Here is a 19,481-nt window from a genome sequence, read left to right as displayed (position 1 = left end):
CTCTCGTGATTGGACGCACTCAGAGTTTGGGGCAGGTGAGGGGTTGTACCTGTCCACTTATAAAGAAGGTGATCTGCAGGGCTGCAGGCGCCTTCTCCCCTCACCTGTTCAGCCACACTCCAGCTCTAAGCTTCAAGCTTCAGTATGTCCAAACCAAGAGACTACAGCAGCCAGTCCTACTCCCCCAGCAGCACGAAGCCGCTCAGAAGCGTCCCGACCGACTATTCATCGGGAAAATCCAAGGAGAAGAACGACTTGGTTGGACTCAATGACAAGTTCGTCGCGCTCATTGAAAAGGTTTATTATTATTATTATTATTATTATTATTATTATTATTATTATTATTATTATTATTGGGTTGTTGTTTTTGTCTTTCTTGTTCTTATTTGTCATAGTGCAACCTTTTGGTTTATATGCCAAAAAATGCTTAACTGGGTAACAACAGTTGAATAATAAGTAAATAAATCCAAATCTGATGAATAAGCAGAGAACAAAATAAATCAATTACGCACGCACACAAAAAAACATCCTGTTTATTTGTCCTTCCGTCTCCGTCTTCGAGGATTATGTTTTTTGTTATATTTAAATGTTCCAAGTCTGCGTCTGCGCGCTTTGTTTTTTACATTTTAATTATTAGTAATTTTTGGATTTTTCATTTATAATTATTTTTCTTTTTAAGTGCTTTTACTGCTATTTGAAAAAGTGCAAATGGCCCATGAATAGTGTTTCCTGTCGGCTCAAACCAATTATGTTACCGGAGGCCACAAAAACAAGTCTAGTTCATTTTCTTCATATGCAAATAATCAGAGTTAGCCTGCACGTTGGATGCCACCTTGTGGAAAAATGAGAAAACTTCAACGTCTAAGGTCAGCAGTGAGTCGCCATCATCACGTGCAGTATGGAGATTAAGGTTTCCACAGAGACACGTTGTTGTGATGCATCCCTACCCACGTTGTCTGTCTGTCTTGTAGGTGAAAAACCTGGAGAATGAGAAGAGACGACTTGAGACAAAGCTGAAGATCCTCAGGGAGCAGGAGGACTACAACGGGAAGGTTGAGTATCTTGTGAAGCAGCTGGAGAACGAGCTGGAGCAGCAGATTGAAAGCTTGAAATCCGACCAGGACAAACTGCAGCCTGAGCTGCAGGAGATCCAGGACGAGGTGGACGATACCAAGAAAAGGTCAGCGAATCACAGGGCGGCTGATTTTACTGGACATGTTGATTGTTGCAATAAAACTTGTAACTTGATCAGTTCAGTATAATTAGTTTTTCACCTTTTTATTTGGAATTGGTTTCAGGTATGAAGACCAGTTGCACAAGAGAGGTGACCTTGAGAGCGACTTTATTGTGTCTAAAAAGGTACTGTGAGCTTTAAAGTTTCATTTCATCACTGTGTCGTCACTGGAGGCACATGTATGTATATTTAATGTGTGTGTTACAGGAAGTAGACGAAGGCCAGTTGGAGGCAGTAGCTCTGGCTGTGGATCTTGAGGACCTGATGAGAACAATGGCCTTCCTCAGGCTCGCATTTGATGAGGTAATTAAAGTGATGAAAATACAGTTAGAGACACTGAATTAACAGTGTTGGTAACTACAAATGATCTTTTTCTTTGTCTCCACAATAACTCACTGTCTGCATGTCTGCCCCTGCAGGAGATCAAGGAGCTGGAGTCACGCATCCAGAACAAAACAGTGGTCCTACAGGACAACTCCAAACGCTCTCTGGACATGGACCAGTTCATCAAGGCTGTTGAGAATCAATATGCTACCATGGCTTCCCGCACCAGGGAAGAGGCTGAGCAGTGGAACCAGAGAAAAGTATTTTTCTATGATTGCTTATATGACATTCAGTCTTACCGCAGATGTTTTGAGTATTTGATCTCCCTGTTCCCACTTTAGATGGAATCTCTGGTCCAAACTGTAGGAGAGCGCGAGCAAGAAGTGCGTGACATAAAGAGGGAGATTTCAGACTTGCTGCGTCTCATCCAGAGGCTTACCTCAGACCTGGAGAGTCTCACAAGGAAGGTTGGTTCCCCTTAGATACATCATTTGGACAGTATTTAGTCAGCACGCACATTGTCCATCTATTCACTGCTGATGTTGTCTTATCTCTGTTTTCCCATCAGGAAGAGGCCCTCATGAATGACCTCGATGATGCTAGAAAAGAGGGTGAGGAAAATCTCAACAAGGCCCGGGAAAATATCGTTCTGCTGGAAGATTTTTTGAAGCGGGCCAGGCAGGACTTGGCTTCACTGATCCGTGATCACCAAGAGCTGCTGAACATCAAGCTGGCCATGGACATCGAGATCAACACCTACCGCAAGCTGCTGGAGGGCGAGGAGCAGAGGTATGTAAGCAGAGGGAGCATCGAAAAATAATAATAAAATACAGTATTATCTAAATGTAGTGCTTGTACTAATATCTGTGTCTGCTCTGTCTCCAGAATGAGCTGCCTAATGCGCCAATCAGGTGAGAACTGACATATAAGTGTATAAATTTTTATTCTTTGTTTTACTAATTCTGTACAAATTTCCCTTTAATAAAATCAAAAATCTGTATCTTCTAAAGACAGTGGTTCCCAATAGTTCTGGCTCATGATCCCTTATCGTGTTCTTTACTCAGGAATAGTTGAGTGATGATTTTTTTTCGTCCTTTTTTTTAGTGTGAATATTGTTGCTTAATATTGTCCTCCAAGCCGCAGTGTGGGATCTGAGCTCCGGCTTTAAAACCACTGAATATAAAGTGATTCATTTCTTTCTAATACACCACTAACAAAGCTTTGTCATCCAATAATGCATCACTGCTGATCAATGTGACTATTTCACATGTCCAAAAAGGCCTCAATTTTGGGCTACGTCCACACGTACCCAGGTATTTTTGAAAACACAGATTTTTCTATGCGTTTGCACCTTTCGTCCACACGTAAACGGCGTTTTTGGTCACTAAAAACAGAGATTTTTAAAAACTCCTGCCAGGGTGGATATTTTCAAAAACTCAGTTGCGTTTACGTGTGGACGAGAAAAACGGAGAAAACGCAGCGTCAAAGGTGTGCGCACTTTTTGACGTCACACTGTTATTGTTTCGGTGAAATGAATTTCTACAATACTGTTACTGTTAATTGTTCTCTCTGCAGTGTTTAAATGCTTACATATACACACACAGTTACTGTCCCGCAACACATACGACTCGGTTCTGCTTCTATGCCCCAGCTTTGTTTACTCTTTCCCACCGAGGCTTCTAGACTTCTGATTGGCCAACATTTCTACACAGATAGGAATATAGCGCCACCTGCTGCTTTGGCATGTTCCTAGCAGCGTTTTCCTTCGTTTTTGGCTTTTATTTATTTATATATTTATGTGTGGACGGGATTTTTTTTTAATAAACGAAAACGGAAAATCTTCGTTTTCAAAAATACGTGTACGTGTGGACGTAGCCTTGGTCATCCAGTAAATCAGTGATGTCAGTAGGAACCAACAGAGAGGTAAATAGAGCAAAACGTTAACATATAAAAAAAAATCAATCTAAAAAAATCAATCAATCAATCAAAAGCGAGCCAAACCAGTAACATCAGTTTCACACACATCAGCATTCTCGTGCTTGATTAATTTTTTTCATCCTACTAAAATCAAACCTCTTTTTTGCTCAGATTTCTAAAAACAAACCAACCAATCCAAGTCCTTACTTGCACGCAGACGTTCACCTGCCGCCGACGCGATACGTGCCAGCCAAACCGAAAGCCACCGAACCCACCCCTGTCCGGGATATCGCCATCACCACGCCCACCATTGCCCCGGACACTACTATTGTCCCACCAGTGTCCCCTGCCACCAAGAAGTGCCTGTTGATCCGGTTGGAAGTGGAAGAAGGCAAACTTGTGTCTGAAAGTTACCAGTACACTGACTGATTGACTGGGACTGTCTGTCACGCTTCTGTCTGCAGCGTTAGAGTTTGTCAGTCAGTCAGAGTCACCGATGGGGCTTTAAGCCAGCTGACATGGTGCCAGAAGAAGTGTGGTCCAATCCATCACACGCCCATATCCGCAAACTGTGAATCAATGTGAATGAAAATGTGAAACTAATTCAAACAAAGTTAAATTTATTTAAATTAAATATCCAGATTTTTTTCATTAGTTTTTTATATATAATAATCTTTTTTAGTTTGTGCTTTCTGGAAGAGTGAGCAGTAACAGCAGCTTCCCGGCAGGTTGAACGTTCGCCTAAAAACTGTGCGTGAATGTGTTCATGTCAAGCAGTGTTTCTGGGAATCTTTTCTTTTCTTTGTTCGTGTTCGCTTGTGGTGCTTTTTTGTTTTTTCTATTTCTCTTAAACATGTGTGAGCGAAATAGGAATCGGGCAGCTCTCTGTAAAAACACTGCAAAGGTTTCTCAGCGACATCAGCAGCAAAATAAGGAACTTGGAGGTTCAAAGGTGCAATTAAAGGAGTGGAGAGGACATATATGCATACGTTTCTTCAACAGGGCTTGGAATGGCTTTTCATGACAACGTAAAAACAAATCAGAATATTTCAGTGGTGCTGTAAGCTGTGCATCTTTACTGTAAGCTGTGCATCTTTACACAATGCTGCAAAGGGATTGTTTTTCTTATGTGTGGGACTTCTTACCTCAGCTTATGCCAAAGTAATCGCAAGTGACATCTATCATTTGGGTGAATGTGTGCAGCGCAATAGCAATAAAATAATTCATGAAGCAAAAATGATTAATGTGTCTGCTGTCTTAATTTCATACTTAATAAGGCACAAAATTATATAAACATATATCCAACCCAAATTCTGGAATTAATCAAGGAATTATCTGTCACATTATCAGTGCAGTGATTCACATGTTTTTATTTACTAGCTGGGCCCACGTCCTCATTTTAGGTTTGACAGCGTTTTTTAGTAGATAAAGGCGAGTGGCTTAAACATGAATTGATCTGCGGTTTGGTCTAACAGCTATTCAACGAAGTATTAAAACCTGGAAGGATAATGGTGAAGAATCATCTGTGAGGAAGACACGAAAAGGTTTGAATGATCGTGAACAGAGATTTGATTAAATCTAATTGTAAGAAATCAACAGTAGAATTCAAAGTTTGGTTTAATAGTGAATGTAATGTACAGCCTTAAGAAAACACTTATCAGTGAAGCCAATGAGAAGGTTTCAGTTTAGGGAACATAAATATTGGCAGCAGTGGAAAAAAGTTGTTGCCTGATGAGTCGCTGTTCCAAAGTGAGAGAAAAATCAGGTTCAGAAGAAAAGTGACCAGTAACGCCTACCAGGCAATCCTGCAGGGGCACTGGGGCAACTACCTTTTTTGGGGGGCACCTTGCCCTCTGATTCCTGTGGATATTCATCAGCCTGAGCTATTTAAAATGAATCATGTCCAACTTATGAAAAAACATCTTTTGGAAAGCTGCGACAGGGTCTCTACAGTCATGTTGGAGCATTAGCAGAGCCACATTAATGAGACATCTTGGCTGTATCCCAATCCAGGGTCTGCAGCTTTAAAGGTCGCATTTTAAGGCCGATTACGTCACAGCGACGCGACGAAGGCTGTCCCAATTCGAAGGCTGCTCAAAATGCGGCCCTCAAATGTGTCCTTCATTTCCCTAAATTTCAAGGACGTGGCGGTGTAGACTTCGTGGCCCAACATATCCCAGAATGCATAGCGCAGCGGTGGGTGTGGATAATTTTGCCGAAAAAAACGGAGGATGAGGGGCGCCGGAGAGTAAACTTTAAGTAAGTACTGAATATTATGTCACTTATTTATGTGCAAATGTTTAATAACGAAGAACATTAAAACATTACTGTTGGCCACATGTCGGCAAAGTCATGTGACATTAGTGACGTTTGTACTAACTTGGTTTTAAAGCCTTTACTTTAAAATATACGCCGTTCAATAGCTGAGCTTAATCAGAGAATGATCAAAGCTCATGTAGAAACAAACAAACAAATGAACAAAAGATTTTCTCCTTCATTTCTGTCAAACAAAGCTGTATGAAATGTTTCCAGCTGTTAGTATCATGGTTGCTAGGCAACCTGGGCAGCGCAACGGAGGCTAGACTGTCCCATTTCACAAGCCTCGCACTTCCGGCCTTAGCGTCTTTAAGTACGCGGCCCTTGAGGATCGTTGAGGCTGCGTACTTTAAGGCTGCAGACCCTGAATTGGGATACAGCCACTGTCACATCTCTGGCATTGTGTTGTCTTTGTTCTGCTACTCCAGGTTTCTAGTTTCCTTATTTCGTGATTTCGTGTCTCTTCTCTGTTCTGTGTTTCTGTCCTTATTATAGTTTCTGCATCAGAGTGCCTTCAGTCCTCACTTCTCAATTATCTTTTCATTTCTTCCTGTTTCACACTGCGGGTTTGTTGTCTCGTGTTTCGGTTTTATTCCTGGTTTTTGTTTCCCTGCTGTGGGATCATCTGCTCTGCCGTCAAGTACATTTTACCTTTACTTGTGTTACCTTTGTCTAATATGCAAGTTTGTCTGATCATGTGAAACATTTAGGTTTAACAAATATACAAAAAATAGGAAATCAGAAAAGCAGCAAACACTTTTTCACCCCACTGTATATCGCTGGGCTCATTCTGCACCTGGGTCCTCTCATTCTTCAACGACAGAACATTTATAAGGGTCTCAGCAAATGTTTTGTTTACTATAATATCAAACTACTTATTAATAGTTTGACATTATATTTATAAAATCTCCAGACCAGAGATGTCAAACTCATCTTACATCATAGGGCCCACACAGCCTACTTTCCACTTCAGTGGGCCAGACCAGCAAAACTCCCTTTTCTGCAGCGTAAAGATGTTTAACTACACATTTAATCTAATTTAATATCAGAAAAAGAATTGCAATTTTAACAGTAGGTCTTGGTTTTTCTACATGATAAAGAAATGCTGCTGTAGTTAATGAAAACAATCTATCAGTATGTGTAAAATTACAGAAAAGGTTGTGGTAGCGTACTAACCAGGCGCTCCTGCAATTACAATTACAGAAGAGTAATTCATGTTTAATAAATCAGAATAAAAAATGTTACTATTATAGAAACTTCGGTCTTATTGTTTATCTGTAACGTTGGTATAATATGAATGAATATGGAGGAGATCTTTATCAGCAGGAGAAGCTGTAAAAACTATGAACATACAGTTAAAAGTCCTAAATGTGTGCCCTTGTTTACATTTTCCAAAGATGCCCAGTGGGCTGGATTTAAGTCTTTGCCAGGATAATTCTGGTTCTGGCCCTCGGGCCTTATGTTTGACACCCTTGATTTAGACACATTTAAAGCCCGGTGCATATGTTAGATGAATATATCAGCAGGTCTCCAGCTGATTAAGATAAAAGTGAGTCTTTAGCAGATTAACTGGAGCCCAACAGTCTCATCCTGTTCCCTGCTTCCCCTCCCGGTTCTCCTCTGTCTTTCTGATTCACATGTACATGATATTCCAGTCTACATAACCACTGGAATATCCATTGGAACAAGGCTTAGCAACACACCTTCCTTTGACTCTGGCTTTACAAATGTCAGTTCAGTTCAACCTTCCACTTAATTTGATTTGAGTCTCTTTTCCACCCGCACACTGTTTGCAGACATTTAAAACCTCATTTTGATTGACTGGGGAATCAAGCACCACGTGTTCATGTTAACATGTTTAATCAAGCCTCAAATACAAAGCTCATTTCCCCTGCGTGGATCTAGAGGCAGCAGATGTTTCTCGTGCCACCTTTTTAAAAGGATTCACTACTTGCAATGATTTGTCTCATAAAACAGAAACAAGAACATTGTAGTTTTGTGGATTTTTATGTAATAATTATTTCTTCTTATTTTTTTCACCACGTGTCTCTCCCCTGTGTGTTTCTAGATGTATTACGGACCTCTTCAGCTTGCATACCAGTACATAGATAAATACTGGTGAGGGAACTAGCAAATATTACGGGGGAGGGGGGTGCCAGATGGAAAAAACTCCAATTTGATGTCCAGAGCGAGCATTACAATGAGCTATGAAATGTACATCTGACACAAGGACATTTCAACAAACCTGCAGTTAGAGAAGATTTACACCCAGCTGTGATGTTCTGCAGGCACTCACTGTTTGTAGTAATACAATTCAAATAAACAGCATACTCGATAAACATCAGTGTGTTAGTAAGCTGACATTAGCAGTTGTACCAAAGTGGTCGTGCCTAATTAGCTTCAAGGTTGCCAGCAATTTCTTGAGACCAACAAGAGATGGTGGTCTTTGACTTGCAGCATGGTGGTAATTCTCCTCTGAGTCATGCCAACATAAATGGGATTTAAGTTAGCCATTTATATTTTTTTCCAGGGCTAACAAATAAAGCCAATAAGGAAGAACTAATAATTGCAATTCCTCTGGTGGCCACTTAAGGCAAAAACCTGTCAGTCCCCATAGACTCCCATGTTAAAATTTCCAGAGCTCCAGCAGAGCAGTCATTATGGACACGTGACACTGTCAGGCCAAGTGAATATGCCTAGACACACAATCCTGACCATCTGTGTGTCTAGGGCTAGTCCTGACCATCAAGCAATCACCGGTTGCTAGGGGAGATTTTATATTTCATGGCAAGTTGACCAGTGGTGTCTGGAAGTTGTTGGCAATAAATCTGAAGACAAGTGCTAAAGCCACTATGCAAAAAATGTGTGAGATGTTGTTTGCTGTTGCTGTGTGAAATTGGCCACAAAGAAGTATACAGTACTGCACCAAAAGCCTTCTTGCAATTACTTTGGTCACTAATAGGTCGCCAGAAATACGAATTGTCTGCAAAGCACCTGCCAGGTCTCCGAGCTCTAGTAGAATTGCAAAAAGTAAGACAAATGGAAAATGGAGACTATTTGCATTCAAGTAAAAGTTACACCTCATGTGGGCTCCAGCACTGAGGCAGAATATTTATTTTGAAAGCAAATGATTACGGTTTCCTGTTTTCATTAAACTTTTTTGAGTTTCACTATAGTAGTTAGTGAGGGTTTGCATACAAGTAACAAGGTTTTTGGTGCAGCACCCTGAATGGAAGAGTCGCGTCATCTCCATTCACTCCAACGGACCATTTTTTACACCAACACTGGACCGTGGAGCCTCACAATAGTGCCAGAAGTTAGCAACATACGCTAACATACCATCAAAATATAGCTGCACAGAAGATTGGGATATACTTTTTAAAGGTAAGATGTTTAAAAGTAAAATTCCATGCTGTCAGTACACTCTGATAAAATTAACTTGTGCCATACAATGCATGCCTAATATATTGGTAGGTCTACCAAAACATTAGGAGATTTAGATGCTGTAAAAATTGACGGCCTGTCACTTGATTTAAATTTGCTGCAAAGCACAGCTGGAACTATTTGAAGTCTCCTTGTATCACATGACAATTCTAACCATAACCTCTCTGACACAACTTACTCAATGGCTCTACCTCTTTGTTACCAGTTTTACCTCGTGATTGCTAGCAATCTTGAAGAACCACTTGGCAACCAGTTAGAAAATTCTATGTTTCTGACGACTTGACAGATGATTGATCAATAAGTTCATTATGTCATGAGAGACAATTACAAGGTTGAGACAATTTTGACAAACAGCTACATGCTAGCTGTGTGCTAGGCTACAGCTAAATTGAATAACAAAACGGAACCACAATGCTGTTGGAACATTTTTAAAAGGAACTATCTGAGAAATAATTTGCTGTACTAACACCCCATCCAAGAAGTTTGTTCTTTAGTTTTGGTGGGTGAATTTGTTGCACTTATTTTAGTGAATATATGTATCTGTGTGTTGGACCTGTGAAGTCTACGATTCACCTTACTTACCAGATTTGCTAGCATTAGTTGATAACCTAGCAAACCACAATCTCGTTCAAAAATGTGCATCTTTTAGCGATTTTTTTATTATTAATGCTGAAAGACACCAGTCACTTAAGGTTAGGAAAATTCGGAATACTTTAAGAATATAATGGAATTGTGCCAATTTAGAAAGTCCAAGCAGAACACCAATAACTGTTTGTCCAAAATGCACGTAAAAGGCTTTCAGAGGAAATGTTTATTCTAAAGTTCTAAGAGGTAACGTAAGAGGTTCACCTATAGTTTCATTTACATAAGCAGAACATATTTGTACATGCACAAAAACTAAGATTTCTATGAAATAAAAAAAACACAGAGTCATTGTCTTTATATTAGTAGTGCCTTACTTCTGTGTCATTCTAAACCGCATAAAATACTAAAAAGCGGATGTATTTCTTTGTGAGCTCAATTTGTAATATTTAACATAAGTCAATTTCAATACCAGTGGAAAAATCTGTGAGCAAGATAGTGAAAAGTTATCAAATGAGGATAGTTTTCTCTTTAAAAAAAAAAAAAGTCCTGCAAAATGTCTATTACAGACTAGGTCCTGTGTTTTCAAGATGGTTAAAATTCCTTCCAGAACTTAATCTGCAGAATAGCAAAACTGAGCACTTTATTCACTTTTATACTTCTTTATTCTTATTTGGTTCCAGTCGTCCTCTTTCTAGTTACCTTTGCTAATATGGATATGCCTAACAATGGAAAACTTTAAGAAACTGACACTTCAAAACCTAGAAGTAATAGTGGTAGAACATTAGGGGACTTTTATTTTATAAAACACTGATAAATAAGTGTCCACGTGAAATGGTAAATGGCCTGTATTTGTATAGCGCTTTTCTAGTCCCTAAGGACCCCAAAGCGCTTTACACATCCAGTCATCCACCCATTCACACACTGGTGATGGCAGCTACATTGTAGCCACAGCCACCTGGGGCGCACTACGGGCCCTCTGACCACCACCAGTTGGCAACGGGTGAAGTGTGTTGCCCAAGGACTGTCCAAGCCGGGGCTCGAACCGGCAACCTTCCAATTGCAAGGCAAACTCCAAACTCTTGAGCCACGATCGCCCTCTAGTAGATGTGGGGGTTTTCTGCTGTAGAGCCATATTTCTTATTTCTCTTTCAGTGGTCCAGTGGCTTTCTGTAGAATATATTCATAAATATTTAGATAAACCAGTATCATTTCAGACTGTGGCTTCCTCTGATGCCTGTGTCCTTGGCCTGCACCTGCCTCTGAGTTTCTGGAGAAGTTTTAACGCAGGTTCTGTGTATTGTCTGTTGGCCAAGCCCAGCACAATCGGCACTACAGCCATGCTTCCAATACCAGTGCAGGACAGCACAATGTGAGTGGTAGAACTCCGCTTGGAGTCGCTGACCACCAGTGCTATGGAAACATGCATGTAAATGAGGTAGGGAACCCAGCAGGCGAGAAAAGTCAGCGACACTGCTACCACGCAGCGCGTGTACCGCAGGTTCAGCTTTTGTTCCTGGTCAGAGGCCTGACTTCCTCGCTCCACCGAACGATGGAGGCGGCATATGTCCTTCAGCTGGCCTCGAGTGATCCACAAAACATGGCCGGTCATGGCGGCGATGGCCAGAATAGCAGGTAAAACAAGTCCATACACCTCCAGGAAGATAAATGCATTGGGGAACACCCTCTTGTACGAGCAACAGCTGGTTGTATTTGCTAAGCAGTTTGAAAATGCCGTTAAATTTTGGGTACTTTCACAGCAACTGTTAAAATCTGACCCTGTCCAGTTATTCCAGCCAAAGGCAGGTAGAGCTGCATACAAAAGTGCCGGAGTCCACACCACAAGCAGCGTTAAGGGAAAACTGCGATGCATCCACAGGTTATTGTAATGCAAGGGGTCAATAATGCATATGTAGCGTTCATAGTGAACCATTACCAGGTTGAAGAGGAACGCCAAGAAGAGGAAATTTGGGAACACGTGAGCCACCAGACAGGAGCTAAAACTTAAATGCCTGTTTAGACCCATCAGCGGTATGAACGGCAGTGCCATGCCCGTACACAAGTCGGCTACTAACAGGCTGAGGAAGAAGTAGTTGGGCGTGTTGTGGAGTTGGCGGTTCCAGGAGATGCCCAAGATGATGACGAGGTTGGCCAGGATGATGGAGGTCGACAGGGGAATGGTGATGATGTAGATGAGTTGCTCTTCAGAGAGCAGAACATAGGAGTCGTCAAAGTCCATCGTTAGTCTTTATAAACAGATATCTGCATATGAATATGCAGACTCTGTCAGCAGGGGAAAAGATTTTCAATATAAGCTGCTCGTAGTTTGAACACCACTGACCAGTCTTGAGTAAGCAGGACTGGATTGCTTTCAATTAAACAGTCCACTAGGAGACCAATGTCAAAACCACCTCTTATCATATATCAGCAAGTTAGCATTTTAAGCTTAATTCACACTGAGAGTTTGCCCCATGAGGTTTAGTCCAACTAGCTAACGGTTCCCAGATTGACCGATTGTAGGTGACTTTCTTCAACTTCCTCTCATCTGCAGCCACCCTGTCAAGGTACCCTATAAGGAATGAGAAACAATGATAGTATAAGCAGAGGAGACCACAAAAACTGAAAAAAAAGGTTAGATGTGAGAGTTACATGTCTGATGTCAGTTAAGAGCATCTGCTAACCTATCTGGAGTACATGCAGTTATTTATTTGTGGAGAAACATAAGGAGGTGAATAAAGATCAATTATTAACAATTTGGTTCCTTTTCTGGTTTCAGAACAGGAAGAGAATGATGCCTGAGCACTGAGTCGATAAGGATTAACTGTAATAAAGTGTAAGACCTACTAGAAACAACATAAAATAAGTTCAAAAGCAAAACTAACCAGAATTTAACCTAGGATAACAATAAACAACAACTATGCCTTGTTAGTCTTGCACAACAGTGTATTGTAAGAAAAACGATTTAAAAGTTTCTCATTTGTTTTACAGTGACACAATTTTAGTGCCTTAAAGCAAGACTATGTGTCTTAAACTTGTGAAGTAAGACCTAAAAGTTATTTCAAGCTTTTAACCAGGTCATTTGAGCCTACGCGGTCACCACTAGGGCTGGGCCATATTATACCTTTCACGGTAATACCGGTATAATGTTAGGCAACGATAAGGAAATTAAATATCGTGCTAGAATATGGGTAAAACATACATGCCTTTGTTTTCATACGCTTATGGCGAACAGGCATGGCGGCGACGGAGAATGAGAAGGGCGAAAGCGGATTGTCGAATGAATCAGATGAACCAAAATTGGTTTGTAAAAATGCTGCAACTTCAGTGGTGTGGAACTGGTTTGGTTTTCATCCGTCAGACACACAACAAAGCAAAAAATTTTTGTTGAACATGCAAGCGGGCCGTGGGGGCAAAGGGAGGAAACACCACAAACCTATTTCATCATTTGAACCAGAAGCACTTGTTGGAGTACAACAAAGCTGTTAAAGCACATGAAGAAACGTCCGCTTCAACTAGCGTGGTGGTGAGACCAAAGAAACAATCGGCGTAGCTTTAAATAGCTGCACCTAGGACTGAAAAAGAAAACATTTGGAGATTACTATTTTATTGCTGTCAGCGTGACGTTAACGCCATAACTGCATTAACGGGGCAAATCTCTGTTAACGAGTTACCGCGGATTGCCCCGTGCATGGGGCTGAACGGTGTCAACGCGCTAACGAGCTAACCGCGCTAACGAGCTAACCACGCTAACGAGCTAACCACGCTAACGCGTTGAGGCCTGAAATCCTTTCATTTTCTCAAAAAGTCGACAGTGCGCCTTATGGATGAATTCTGGTTGTGCTTACTGACCGCGAACCGATTTTATGTGCTACACGGTGCTCAGAAACCTTTCAAAAAATGTTTTGGTACGACTTTGCTAAGCTACAAGGCCGCACCGCTTGATGGATTGTTGGAGCATTACAGCTACCGAGGAGCCTGGCGGAGTGATACGTACTCTGCTTCAACGTAATATTACTGTATTGAGTGTGTATAAGGACCATAAATGGCACCTGTCAGAGACACGGTTACAAAGAGGGTTTCAAACTCCAGGCTGTCAGTCACGCAGTAGAACCTGGGAACAGAGCAGCTGCTTGTTATTATGCTCAGCGTCTGTTAGTTTACATTTTGACTGCACGATTGTGAGCTTTTTGTTATGCACAAAAACAACATTGTTTTCTTTTATTTATGGAGCATTATTATTTAATAAATGCTGATCATTTATTTCTGAGTAATTGTTTCATGTACATCTACGCTGTATGTTAATAAATGTGCCTGTGTGAGATTTGGGACACAGCTTTAACTAAGAACTCTCTTTTTGTTCGTACTTTCTGGCTTTAAAAATATCGAGATATATATCGTATATCATCGATATACCATCCAGCTAAAGAGTATCGAGATATGATTTTTGGGTCATATCGCCCAGTCCTACTGCATCTCTAATGACAAAAGTAGCAAATGCTGGGAGGAACTAACTAATGCAGTGATGCATTGTTTAGCCAGGGATATGATGCTCATTCAGCATGTGGAAAGAGAAGTCAATTATATCGTCAGTTATATTGTTATTGCAAATTTTTAAATATATATCATGATATATATTTTTGGCCATATTGCCCTGCCCTAGTCACCACAAACGTCCAGAGGCAACTCGGGCCTACTGCAAATAATGTGGTAAAATTGAAATTGATTTATTCCCTCTATGGAGGGCCGATGAGGAATTTGGTCTCAAGGACCAAGGAAAAGTCGGAACGCCTCCAGAACGAAAACAGACGGAATGAAAGTCTGAGCACATTTCAATCAGATGAAGTTGACAAGAAAGTGACAAAGTGGAAAAGGAAATTAGCGTGAGTACACGCTGTGCTACATTCAGCGCGCTTGCTATTTATATTCAGATCTAGAGATCGCATTTTGCTCTCGTATGAGTGAGCAGCTGAGTTAGACGCGCAGTCCGACAAAGTGGTTTACATTAAAAATAAACTCACACACAGCAAGTTAAATGAGCAAGAAAAACGCCGACAGCTGTAGCCTGCAGTGCTGGATACGAGGCACATGTCATTTAATAATTCATCAGCTGGGACTCTGCAGTTACAACAGCTTTTGTGTGTATTATAACTCACAGAGTGATGCATATCCTGTCACAGTTAGTTTATAGTCAGGGGAAAATGTGCAGATTCTCACAGTGACCTACAATAAACCACACCCATGTGCTGCACGCATGTTTTATATCACCTGGTTTAAATCCTTTGAAAATAAAAGTTTTATAGCCGTTAAAAACAGGAGCATTTTCTATAACCGTCCAACACTTTTTACACAGTGATGCACTTTATGTTTGACACGTGAATGTTTGCAGCATTCATATACATGTAAAAAACTCGGTGATGGGATTTTAATGGTATCAAAGTCCTGTTACAGTCTCAGCAAACAGTCTTTAAAAGGTCTTAAAAGGCGAATACACAAAAACACATTGATTTTTTTAACAACATCGCCTTAATGTGTTATAATGCTTCTGAGAAGCTTTGAGGGCTTCTTGAAATTATTTTTCAAGTCATTTTCCAGAACTTTCCACTATTAAAAAGTGCAGAAGCCAGTCATGCATAAAATAAAATTGTGTTGTTTTAAACTGTAGATTTTTAATGGAGAAAAATATTAGATCACATCAGAACAGCATCGTCTGCAGATAACATGTCAGTACATAAAATATGTTTCTGAAACAAAAAAAACAAAAGCATCAATAAAGCCTTTACCTTTTTGTGATGAATAGTCCAGTCATGTATGTTTGTGAGGAGAATTTAAAAGTTTAATGCAGTCCACTCTCTTCTTCTGGTAACTTATTATTTCTCCTTTGTATCATTCCCAGCAGCTATAAACACTAATGAGATCCACCATAAACTACTTTCTTTACCCTTTAAGATCTCCTCAGTGAACCTGACCCCAGCAGCCTTTGCAAAACCTAACCACAAACTAAAAAAGAGGCAGAGTGAGCAGCCAAGTGTGGCTTCCTCTCTGATGCTTTAAAGGGGAAGTGCACTCTAAAAGGAGGAGGCGGCAGTTATGCTAAAAGTGTCTTTTCCTGAGGCGGAGCTGCTGAGGATGAAGATGAGGCCCCAGAGCCCACTAACGTTGACCAACTAATTCATTTTTTTGTTGGCCCTCACATTAATCAGCCCAGATATTTTGCTCCACTGTTCATGAATGAAAGAGGATAACACTGTTATCACTGCAACCTTAAAAAGATAAGAACATTCCAGGTTACTATCAGCCGGCATGGCATGTGAACCACCTCCATTTTTCCATTTCAGCTAAAGCAAATAAGGAAATTAAATCAGCTTCTTTTATATATCAATTTATAACTTTATACATATCACTTTTATTTTCTGACATACACCTGGATTATCTCTGCGTGCTTTGTGATACTCTTTAGTTAAATAACCTGCAGTTAGCAGAACAACAAAAATCTGTTTTTTAATATTATTATTATTTAATATTTATGTGCTTTAAAAAGACGCTCTATCTATATGATTGAGATCTGGTAATTGTGGAGGTCATTGGATTATACTGAAATCTTTTTCATGTTGAAGAAACCAGTTTGGGATCATCTGAGCTTTGAGACATGGCACGTTATCCAGTGGAAGTCATTAAGACTGTGGTCATAAAGGGATGGACGTGGTCACCAGTATTACTCAGGTAGGCTGTGGCACAGTTGATACTAATGGGTCTAAAGCAGGGGTGGGCAATCTCAGTCCACGAGGGCCGGTGTCCTGCAGGTTTTAGATGTGTCCTCGAACCAACACAACTGATTTAAATGGATAAATTAGCTCCTCAACATGTCCTGAAGTTCTCCAGAGGCCTGGTAACGAACGAATCATGTGATTCAGCTGTGTTGACCCAGGGTGAGATCTAAAACCTGCAGGACACTGGCCCTCGTGGACTGAGATTGCCCACCCCTGGTCTAAAGCATGCAGGGAAAATATCACTGCACATACGTAGAAGTTGTTTTTACCAAATCTGAATGTCACAGCAAAACCTCATCAGGCCACGGATCGTTTTTTTGGTCCTCTATCGACCAATTTTGATGAGCCTGCGTATAATTGTATCATCAGATTCTTGCATTTACCTGACAGGAGTGGTAAGTAGTATGGTCCACTGTTTGCTGTTGTAGCCCATCTGTTTCAAGATTTGAAATGTGGTCCAATCAAAGATGCTCTTCTACAAATGTTGCTTGTAGCAAGTGGTTAGATTTACCTTCTTTTCGGCTCAAAGCAGTCACACCATTATCCTTTGACTTCTGACGTCAGCAACACATTTTCCCCATGAGAACTGTTGCTCATTCTATAGTTTCTCTTTTTCAGGCCATTTTGTTGCTAGAGATGATTGTGTGTTAAAATCCCAGCATATCAGCAGTTTGTAAAATATTCAGAACAGTCACATTTAAGTAATCTAAATCACCTTTCTTCCTGACACTAAGTTTAAACTTTTGCAGGTGGTCTTGATTATGTCTACATGTTTAAGTGTATCGATTTGCTGCCATGTGATTGGCTAATTAAGGATTTCCATTAAGGAGCAGCTGAACTAATGTACCTAACAAAGTGGCCAGTGGTGAAAATCATATTCACCTTGTAAATAAAAAGTTTCCAACAACAAGATATAGTTTCAGCCAATCCGAACAGCCAGATGCACTGACCAACAGGAGAATTGTGTTACTTTAATGGTATGAAATAGCTATATTCCTACTGTTTTCAGTATAACGAACCATACGTTGAAATTATTTTCAAAAGGTAAAATAAGATGATGTGACCTATATGTACATTAGTGTATACAGCAGCTGTCACACATGTACAATATTTAAACACTGGTGGATGGAAGGCCAGAAGTGACCTGCTTTATTAGCCAAACACAGAGTCCTCCTTCCCTTCTACTTTTGTGCAGACCTACGGTTGTATTGATGGACGAGCTCCAATCAGATAATGGGTTTTAAACACAAACGTTCCTGAGGCCGGGACATCTGGAGAGACACTACACAGAGAGGACAAGAAAGCACAACATCTTCACATAACAAATGAGAAGATGGTGCATCCTGGATTTCTCGGAAAACCAGATCCCACTCAACATCAAATCAATCTACTGGTTTATTATTATATACAATGGAAGAATGTAATGTGGTCGGGATAATAGTGCCCAGCTGGCTTCTGTGGAACTTCTCTGTTTGTTTTGTCACTTTTTTTCACATCTTCCACTTTCTATCAATTTTTTCACTTAACATATCTTTAGAATTATTTTAACAACGATGTTATTGACATCATTTTAAAAGCTCTGTTTCTTATGAAGTCAGTTTTTTGTTCTATTACAAACCCAAAATGCAATTACAATTACATTTTTGGATTACCATAAATTATATTACATAAATATGTCTAATTCTCTGAACCACACAAACAAACAAACAAAATTGTAAATCGTGATATAATAACAATGTGCAGCGACACTTTAGCTAGCTGAGTGATGGTCAGGCTAAACCCATTCAATACTTTCATGTTTAAAATACTTTTAACTCAATTTTAATTCTTCACTAGAGAAACTCACTTTGTTATACCACATGAAACACCTACATATTAATGATACTGTTAAAATAAAAGTAACAAAGCTAACGACTCTGCCTTAGCTAAAAGCTAGCCTAGCTTGGTAAGTATGTGAACTGTCATAGAATACCAAGAATTTGCACATTTTAATATGCATCATTTATCAATGAACTATTCATATATAATTTACATAAATACTTTAGAAATCTGTTAAAAACTTAAAAGTAAAACATGCATCGTTACTTATAAGTCAAATAACAACGTGAATATTTATTTTAATACCCAAATTTGAGCAGGTTTAATCATGCATAACGTTCACAACTAAAATTATTCTTCCTGTTCACCAATTTAATAAATAACTGTAATTTGGCATCTTAATCAAAGATAATAATTTTCTTTATAATTTTTTCCTCTTTTTTATGAAACGGTAAATTTGAAAATTCATGATTAGCAACAATAATTATATCTTGTAACATTTAAATTAAAATGCTTGCGTATACTGGTGAATTACAAAAAGATAAAATGATTTTGTTCATTACCAGTATTGTTAATTTAGGGGAGCTGTAACAAAAACATTGGGTGGAGCTCTAATAAAAAAAATTAATGCTACATGTAGATCTACAAAAAATGATGTAGCTTGTAGATCCCTTACCCTCATAATTGAGTACTACAAAGTTTTATATGCCAACTTTAAACCTTAGTAAAAAGAAGAAACAATCATTGAGGTTATGTAGCTCGTATATATACTGATTCCTGAAGCTTCTTCTTGCCCTGATTGTTTCTGTGGTTACTGCTCTCTGCCTTTGTGAGGTGGTATTGTTAATGGATTTGTCACTTGCCTCCTGTTCCTCCACTTATGTTTACCTTGGCATTAGCACCTGCCTTTCTCTGCTCGGCCGATTTGTTCAGCATCTGTTGTCAGCACAGCACTTCTCATCGAATACCAGCTGCAATTTAATATATCAAACTGTGGCCCCATCAAGGTCTAAAGGTGGAAACCCATCTAGCCTTTGTATTTGGCCTCCTGCACCTGTAAGGCCAAATACACTGTGACA

At 39.9% G+C, this 19,481-nt stretch overlaps 2 protein-coding genes across 4 annotated transcripts; one reads left to right on the top strand and one right to left on the bottom strand.

Annotated features, from left to right (window-relative positions):
• Nucleotides 1–144: 144 nt before the first annotated feature.
• Nucleotides 145–4,715, top strand: LOC146492320 (intermediate filament protein ON3-like). Of its 2 annotated transcripts, none has more exons than XM_085151078.1 (9): nt 145–297; nt 972–1,180; nt 1,299–1,359; nt 1,442–1,537; nt 1,654–1,818; nt 1,900–2,025; nt 2,127–2,347; nt 2,444–2,469; nt 3,693–4,715. In XM_085151078.1, exons 1-9 carry the CDS (start codon nt 145–147, stop codon nt 3,902–3,904), a joined length of 1,269 nt encoding a protein of 422 aa, XP_085007204.1. In that variant the 3' UTR covers nt 3,905–4,715. The 2 variants fall into 2 exon arrangements, with proteins under 2 accessions (XP_085007204.1, XP_085007205.1); XM_085151079.1 differs by having other exon boundaries at nt 3,647–3,811.
• Nucleotides 4,716–5,769: 1,054 nt separating this feature from the next.
• On the bottom strand, nt 5,770–16,151 carry LOC146492319 (G-protein coupled bile acid receptor 1-like). 2 transcript variants are annotated; one of them, XM_085151086.1, is made up of 2 exons: nt 15,598–16,151; nt 5,770–12,386 (listed from the first exon to the last, which is right to left on the bottom strand). In XM_085151086.1, exon 2 carries the CDS (start codon nt 12,054–12,056, stop codon nt 11,031–11,033), a length of 1,026 nt encoding a protein of 341 aa, XP_085007212.1. In that variant the 5' UTR covers nt 12,057–12,386; nt 15,598–16,151; the 3' UTR covers nt 5,770–11,030. The 2 variants fall into 2 exon arrangements, with proteins under 2 accessions (XP_085007212.1, XP_085007213.1); XM_085151087.1 differs by lacking the exon at nt 15,598–16,151 and adding an exon at nt 13,251–15,586.
• Between the last annotated feature and the right edge of the window lie 3,330 nt (nt 16,152–19,481).

This window comes from Neolamprologus multifasciatus, chromosome 23 (genome assembly GCF_963576455.1).
Source record: "Neolamprologus multifasciatus chromosome 23, fNeoMul1.2, whole genome shotgun sequence".
Lineage (NCBI taxonomy): Eukaryota > Metazoa > Chordata > Actinopteri > Cichliformes > Cichlidae > Neolamprologus > Neolamprologus multifasciatus.
This window is presented reverse-complemented; position numbering and strand designations above follow the sequence as displayed.